The 8,426-nt window shown below is 36.9% G+C and overlaps 1 protein-coding gene across 1 annotated transcript; it reads right to left on the bottom strand.

The window, feature by feature from the left end:
- Window positions 1-6,057: 6,057 nt before the first annotated feature.
- Window positions 6,058-8,045, bottom strand: LOC130933747 (non-structural maintenance of chromosomes element 4 homolog B-like). Its single transcript, XM_057863363.1, is given in 7 exon segments — window positions 6,058-6,239; window positions 6,321-6,458; window positions 6,461-6,539; window positions 6,844-6,940; window positions 7,013-7,268; window positions 7,728-7,808; window positions 8,036-8,045. Coding segments are annotated over 7 exon segments (843 nt in total).
- Window positions 8,046-8,426: the final 381 nt, after the last annotated feature.

The following is an 8,426-nucleotide window of genomic DNA, read 5'->3' as shown; positions in this document are numbered from 1 at the left end:
TTTCCATGTCTTTATGCTTGCTGTAGGTTGGTTGTTCAACCACCTTTTAGCTTGATCTTTTACAGCAAATGGAAACAGTAATAGTCTGTAGACATCCTGATCCACCTCTTTATCATGTACTGTGTCAGCAATTTGCAAGAACTGTGCCAGAAACTCAGTAGGTTCTTCTTGTGGAAGACCGTAATACTGGCAATTTTGCTGCACTATGATAATGAGTTGAGGGTTTAGCTCAAAGCTGCTCGCCTTGATGGGAGGTATGCAGATGCTACTCCCATATGCAGCTGTGATGGGGTTAGCATAAGACCCCAGAGTCCTTTTGGACTGATTAATTCCACTTAAGTCCATGATGGACAAAAGGGAAATGATAATAATTGCAAAGAGATGAATTTTGTTTATTTTTAAAATTTTTTTGAAATATCCGAAAAAAAAATTAAAATGAAATAAAATAAAAATAAAAATAAAAAAAAATTCGAAAATCAAAAGGGAAATGAAATCAAAGCAAATTGAGAACTGAATCAATTAGTAAAAGAGAAGATTTTGAAAACAGCAATTAAAAAGATATGATTGAAAAATTTTTATGAAAAAGATTTGATTTTTGATAAGAGGAAAGAGAAAAACACAAAAAGACACCAAACTTAAAATTTTTAGAAATCAAACACTAATTTTTTTCGAAAATTTTAAAAGAAAAACACAAAGAGGACACCAAACTTAGAATTTTTATAAATCAAAAAGGGACTAAGAACATGCAAAATTCGAAAATCAAAAGAAAAACAGAAGCATGCAATTGACACCAAACTTAAAATATGAAACTAGACTCAACTAAAAGACTCTAAACCAACAAAAATAAAACAGTCCTAATCTAAGTAACAAGATAAGCCGTCAGTTGTCCAAACTCGAACAATCCCCGGCAACGGCGGCAAAAACTTGGTGCACGAAATTGCAATAACACTTTTACAATCCCGCACAACTAACCAGCAAGTGCACTGGGTCGTCCAAGTAATACCTTGCGTGAGCAAGGGTCGATCCCACTGAGATTGTCGGCTTGAAGCAAGCTATGGTTATCTTGTAAATCTTAGTCAGGATATCAGAAATTATCAGGATTGATTGTAAAAAGCAAAAGAACATGAAATGGTTACTTGTATTGCAGTAATGGAGAATAGGCTGGGGTTTTGGAGATGCTCCATCTTCTGAATCTCTGCTTTCCTACTGTCTTCTTCATCAAACACGCAAGGCTCCTTCCATGGCAAGCTGTATGTAGGGTTTCACCGTTGTCAGTGGCTACCTCCCATCCTCTCATTGGAAATACGTTCCTGATGCTCTGTCACAGCATCGGCTATCCATCTGTCGGTTCTCAATCAGGCCGGAATAGAATCCAGTGATTCTTTTGCGTCTGTCACTAACGCCCCGCCTTCAGGAGATTGAAGCACGTCACAGTCATTCAATCATTGAATCCTACTCAGAATACCACAGACAAGGTTTAGACCTTCCGGATTCTCTTGAATGCCGCCATCAGTTCTAGCTTATACCACGAAGATTCCGATTAAAGAATCCAAGAGATAACTACTCAATCTAAGATAGAACAGAGGTGATTGTCAGGCACATGTTCATGGTTGAGAATGATGATGATTGTCACGGATCATCACATTCATCCGGATTAAGAACAAGTATTATCTTGGAATGGAAGCAAGCATGATTGAATAAGAAACAGTAGTAATTGCATTAATCCATCAAGACACAGCAGAGCTCCTCACCCCCAACCATGGGGTTTAGAGACTCATGCTGTGGAAAGAAACATGTAAGAAATGTTATGAGGTCATAAGGTACGGATACAATGTCAAAAGGTCCTATTAATAGTAAACTAGTATCCTAAGGTTTACAGAAATGAGTAAATTACAGAAAAATCCACTTCCGGGCCCACTTGGTGTGTGCTTGGGCTGAGCATTGAAGCATTTTCGTGTAGAGACCATTTCTGGAGTTAAACGCCAGCTTTCATGCCAGTTTGGGCGTTTAACTCCAAGTTTTATGCCAGTTCCGGCGTTTAACGCTGGAATTTCTGTAGGTGACTTTGAGCGCCGGTTTGGGCCATCAAATCTTGGGCAAAGTATGGACTATTATATATTGCTGGAAAGCCCAGGATGTCTACTTTCCAATGCCGTTGAGAGCGCGCCAATTGGGCTTCTGTAGCTCCAGAAAATCCACTTCGAGTGCAGGGAGGTCAGAATCCAACAGCATCTGTAGTCCTTTTCAGTCTCTGGATCAGATTTTTGCTCAGAACCTTCAATTTCAGTCAGAAAATACCTGAAATCACAGAAAAACACACAAACTCATAGTAAAGTCCAGAAAAGTGAATTTTAACTAAAAACTAATAAAAAATATAATAAAAACTAACTAAAAGATACCAAAAACATACTGGAAACAATGCCAAAAAGCGTATAAATTATCCGCTCATCAGCGGGGCAGTCATTAATGAGAATGCACCGTTACCAAAGTCTACGCACATCCCTAACGGACACGACGCTTGATTAGACGTAACCGTCAGAACCGAAGAGACACGGAAAGTCACGTCGGTTTCAGAAAATCACGTCGGTCCTCCAACAAGTCGACTACGACCCCGAGTAAAATACTCGAACCCAAGTCTTATAAAGATCTTGGGCTCATGTAGGGGCACTGTTCCTACCCTGGCCCAATAATAAAGGCCCAGGTCCAAATAAAAGGCCTAGTCCAGAGGATTGAGCCTTACTAAGTACCAACCTTCACACTAAGAAGTCGGTGTCAAACCCGACTTACTCCCAAGAAGTCGGGACGGAGAATAGTTGGCAGATAAGCACTCATTCAAATGAGTAACTGCCCCTAAAATCTCTCTAACTACTTTATCGAGCCATATCTTAACCTCCCTAAGATAATGGGACGGTTAACACCCTAAAAATATGGCACTACTCCAACGGTGGTTATTGGCTCACCACTATAAATACACTGACACCCCTCAGGTATCTCTAAGCCCAATACTCTCTAGACCTGCTCACACCCTTGCTAACTTAGGCATAGGAGTGTCTTTGCAGGTACCACCCCCCATTCATTCACGAGCACAAGTCGGAAGGAGGCTCCAGCGTGCAAACTAGCTCAGAAGCCACCATCCGCGGACGATTGGGCCATCCAAAGCCATCCATCTTATTAATCTCCGGTTACCCACCGTAACAATAACATAGTACGAAATAAGCCCACATAAATTTACTAAAATAAGAAAAAAATAATAATAAAATACATTTACCTTAGTAATAAAATATAGATACCCACTTTTTTTACTTTTGTTTTTAATATAAATTTACAAAAAAGGTTAAATAATAAACATTTTTCTTTATCTTTGTTTTACAATTAAATTAACATTAAATAACTCTCTATTTTTTGACTAAAAATTATTAGTTTCCTAACATTTTTTATTTTTTATAATAATTTTTTAAATATGTGAATATAAACAAGAGATTTTATTATTAAAATAAAAATATAGTAATGTGATTTTGTAAAAATAAAATAAAACTAAAATTTGGTTATTCTAAATAATGAATTATTTTACTATAATGTTAAAATATTACGCACGTACACACGTACACCTATCGACACCCACCGTCATGCCTTCGCCTTCACTCCTGCATCTTAGCCGTAATATTAAAATAATAAGCACGCACATCTACTAACACCCACCCCATTACCTTTGTCCTCGCCCTCGTCCCAACATCTTATTCTTCTCATCCCACTATCGTTGTCCTTGTTCTCGTCCCTGCATCTTATTCTTACCAAAAAATTAAAATAACACACACACCTACCGACACTCACCCCCTATCCTCGCCCCTGCATGTTACCATAATATTAAAACAACACGTCTGCGTCTTTACTCCTGCATCTTATCATAACATTAAAATAACACGCATGTACACACGCACATCTACTCCACTATTTTTGTTTTCATCCCTACATCTTACTATAACATTAAAATCATCCCTACATCTTACTATAACATTAAAATAACACGCACGTAGATACGCACACTTACTGACACCCTTCCCTGCTCCATTCACACATATATATAGATTCACTTTTTATGTGTATATAATTTTTGTTCTTTTAATTAGTTACTAAATATATGTAACAATTAATTGAATAAATAAAACATAACATAGTACGAAATAAGCTAATATGAATTTATTAAAATGAGAAAAAAAATAATAATCGAACACATTTACCTTAGCTTAAAATATAGATGCCCATTCTTTTTACTTTTATTTTTAATATAAATTTACGAGAAAGGTTAAATAATCAACATTTTTCTTTATCTTTGTTTAACAATTATATTAATATTAGACAACTCTCTTTTTTCACTAAAAATATTAGTTTCCTAACATTTTTAAAATTAAATATCAAGAATTAAAATAAGTTATTGTACATATTTTTAGTTACAAATTAAATGTAATTAAGAAACATAGAATTTCTCAATGAAGTGGCGTTAAACATAATAAAAAATTAGTTGTCAAGCACAATAAAGCAAAATAATGAATAACAACTGGTGTCATTATCAATTTCCAGACATCATTCCAAGTCAACGTCAAAAAGGAAGAAGACAAAAGCCAAATAGATATTCCTAATTGTTCCTTGATGTTAGGAACAGTTGTATGCATCTTTGTACCTGAAACTAGGCATATACACGCAGACTAAAAACTGCGTCAATTCAAGTATGAATTATCAATTTACGATCATCGACTAATACACTACTGTATGGTGAATGGTCTTTGTTGACCAACCTGCTTCTATTTAACTAAATCATGTTACGACTGTTTACATCCTCTCATTGACTATTTTCTATGAGACATTAGATCCTCCATAACCTCAATAGAATCGATCATTAGCTGAAAATTCAACGCCATGAAGAGCTAGCATATTAGCCCACAAAAAAATACTACCTTGCAATTTCACACAAGTTCATTTAGCAATAGGTTAAGACTCGAGAATAAAAGAAATAACACCGTTAATTTCTCAATATTGCTCCCTTTTTTATAGCACAATGCCACAATGTGAAAATGGCTTAATAAAATCTTAAAGTACCAGCTATTTTTATAGCTATGTGACAAGTTTTAGCTATTTACATAGCCACTTGATTGCTAAAGCTCTCTAGAATGTCCTCACAATAAATAATAAATAAACTGAATAGGAAGCAAAGAAAGTTAATCTTCCATAGCATATAGTCGCATACACCCAAAATATTAACGGCATCAAAGTAAACATAGATACATATACCTTCCGATCCTTAAAATCCAATCTGAACACAAAGTGATTGAAAGCAACATCCCCAGCACGAACTGCATTTGCACGAGAGGCATTTCTAGGTAGGGATGGCAAAACTCCCCGATATGCGGGGATCCCTGCAAGGACTGCCTCGAATGGGGATTCGATTATGGGGAATTTTCTCTGCGGGGATGGGGATGGGGATCGGGGGACAAAATTCCCCCGAAGTAGGCGCGGGGACCCGAGCGGGGATCTCTACCCCGTCCCCGCTATTCCCCGAAATTAATAAATTTTCTGAACTATCTTTAATCATATATGTTTTTTAGTCATCTCTCTCTCTCTCTCTCTCTCTCTCTCTCTCTCTCTCGCGCGCGCGCGCGCACACACACACACACAAACCAAAAACTCCTAATCTTTATTTGTATAACCATTCTTCAATTCAGAGATTTCTAACGCTGTCCATACTCCATCCAACCTCTCTACAGCCACCCCCTCGCCACCCTTCTCACCGCATCGTCACACCTCACCGTGCCATTACCCTTACCGCGTCATAATTTCTATTTGCAGCGTTCTTTTTTGTAATTCTGCCATCGTATCCATTCTCCTCTCTGTTGCCGCGTCTCCCACCTCGTCTACTGCTTTGTCCTTTGTCTCGTCGTTGCGTCCCCCCATTGCGTCATTTCGAAAGAAGTCACCATCGTGTCATTTAGACTTTTTGTATAAAATCTTGCAGGTTTTGTATAAGATAGATACTTGCAGCTCTAGTCATATGGAAATTAATAATTAGTTAGAACTATTATGTAGATGGGGAATGGGGTCCCCGCGGGGAATGGGAATGAGGAGCAATATTCTCCCACAGCGGAGAATGAGGACGGGGATGGAGAGCAAATCCGAGGGCGAGGATGGGGAGCAGGGAGGCATCCCTCGCCTCCACCCTGCCGCATTGACATCCCTATTTCTAGGTGCTGCATAGATAAAGGATAATAAATTCAGTGAGAGCGAGAGAGAGTGAGAATGTTAATACGAGTATATTCGAAGTAACTCACACTCTACTAGTTGTGATCCAGCCTCGTTGACTTTTATTTCAGCCAACCCATCTTTGACTAAGAATGATAAAGCGAATAAATTCTCCACTGTTTGAGCAAAGGAGTTCCTATTCAAAATCAGATTCTCAAGCTTAACAAGCTATTTTTCTTTAAGATGTTAAACATCATTAACATGTTTTTATCTATATCAGCTTTCACTTCTCTTGGACCTTCGCCAAGCTGCCAAAAAAAAAAACAACAACAATGTGAAGGAAAAGAAAATTGTATGTAACTACATAATAAGCTTAGTATTCTGAGCAGTACACAATATTCTTAACTTCAATATTTTGATGTTCTACTTATGGATAAATGGGTGATAAACTGATAGAAAGCAACTTACTAGAAATTAAGACATGAAAAGTCGAAAATTAGAAGCTACACAAGTCTATCAAAGAAATTTTTATCCAGTTAAAACCTCTTGTTAACACGAATTTTTATACCTTTGTCAATCGAAAACTTCATACATATTAAATCACTTTATTACCTCTTCTAGTCGGGCCAATTCATTGGGCCTCACACGCTTCCTACTTCTATAATTAACAGCCTTCCTCTGCATTACTTTAGCATAGATGGGACCATTCCTGAAGAAAAAAATATTGGAAAAACATATAGGTGAGGTATAGAACAAAGTCTTCTAAATGCATTGAAGTTACATTGTACAGCAGCTAGAACCCGCTTTAAAAACATGTGATGCTGATAGTCCAACATCATTCCAGGCTATTGAGATTCTGGTGCAACCTTCTGTGCTAGTACTTGATCCACCCTGTCCTCCAAATTCTTCAAGAATGTGTGATACAAATTCTGAAGGAGTGACTACACCGTTAGCATGCCCCTTCACAGACATTACCAAGGATTTTGTTATGTCCAACAAAGCCTTTGCATCAGCCACTTGTTCTCTTGATTTTGTAACTGGAATTAATAGAACAGCCAATCAGAATTGAGAATTTCATTTTAGTAGCAAAAACTATTAAACATCACACACCACGTCGATTAGTTACTCCTTCTTGCAAAAACAAAACCGCTAAAAAATATTGTATCCTTTCATGCAGGAATATTATACTATACTGAGACAATAAAGTTGCAAGGATGCACAACAAAATTTGAGCATATGAATGGCAAATGGAAAACTTTCAGTATAAATCCTGTTACATATCTGCAAACTTTTTGAAAAGAACATCGTAATTATTATGATTGATTTAATAATTTTTCTATAGTTTGTTTAATTTTCGACCTTAATATTTAGTCAACTAGTACAGTGTTGATTACTACTGATTTCTTAATGTTCAACGAGAAGGCCAAGCCAAACCTTACAATATAAATGCAGCACAATAATGTGTCGCTAATAACAGAAAAAATGAGCTTAGATACCTAGTTGATGCAACCTCTCTATTTCGCCAAATATCAACTCAAACTTCTTGGAATCAGCCCTTGCGATTTTGTCCCTTTCATCTGCAAAAAAAAAAAAAAAAACGTAAGCAAACAGATAAAACTAAGCATGGAAACAAGTAACATCAACAACACTATTTTTCTTTTTCTAGATTTGAACTTGTAAGGAAGCTATAACTTCAATTTACAAGCATTTGATTTTTGTTTTGAAAAATTATCTATAGAAAATGAAACAATAGTAAAATAGAGCTGAAGGTTGCAGAGATTGAGAAAAGAAAGATAGAGTTCACCGTTAATCATGTTGTTGAAGGCAAGGTAGCGAGAATGAAGACCTTGATGGGTTCAATGATCGATGTCATCGTGAGCTGGAGGGAGCTAACGACGGAGCTTGGTGTTGATTGCGGTGCTGCGGCGATCGGCGCGATTCAATTGGTGCTTGGCCATGATGAGAGTAACAGTTGTTGGTTGTGACAAGTGATGCGATAGAGAGAATAACTAAAATAAGGAGGTAAGAAAGGTATAAACGTTTGAAAAACTGCAAAGTCTTAACCGCCGAGAGACACGCAAAGCAACATTCACAGACTAGCTTGCGCGACACGCCACTATTAATTTGTTGGAAAATATTACATAAAAAAGCATTAAAAAATATATTAGTATTTTGAAATTTTCACCAAATTTAAT

Source organism: Arachis stenosperma, chromosome 6, assembly GCF_014773155.1.
Source record: "Arachis stenosperma cultivar V10309 chromosome 6, arast.V10309.gnm1.PFL2, whole genome shotgun sequence".
NCBI classification, from domain to species: domain Eukaryota; kingdom Viridiplantae; phylum Streptophyta; class Magnoliopsida; order Fabales; family Fabaceae; genus Arachis; species Arachis stenosperma.
The sequence above is the reverse complement of the archived record's forward strand: the minus strand, read 5'-3'. Positions and strand labels throughout refer to the sequence as shown.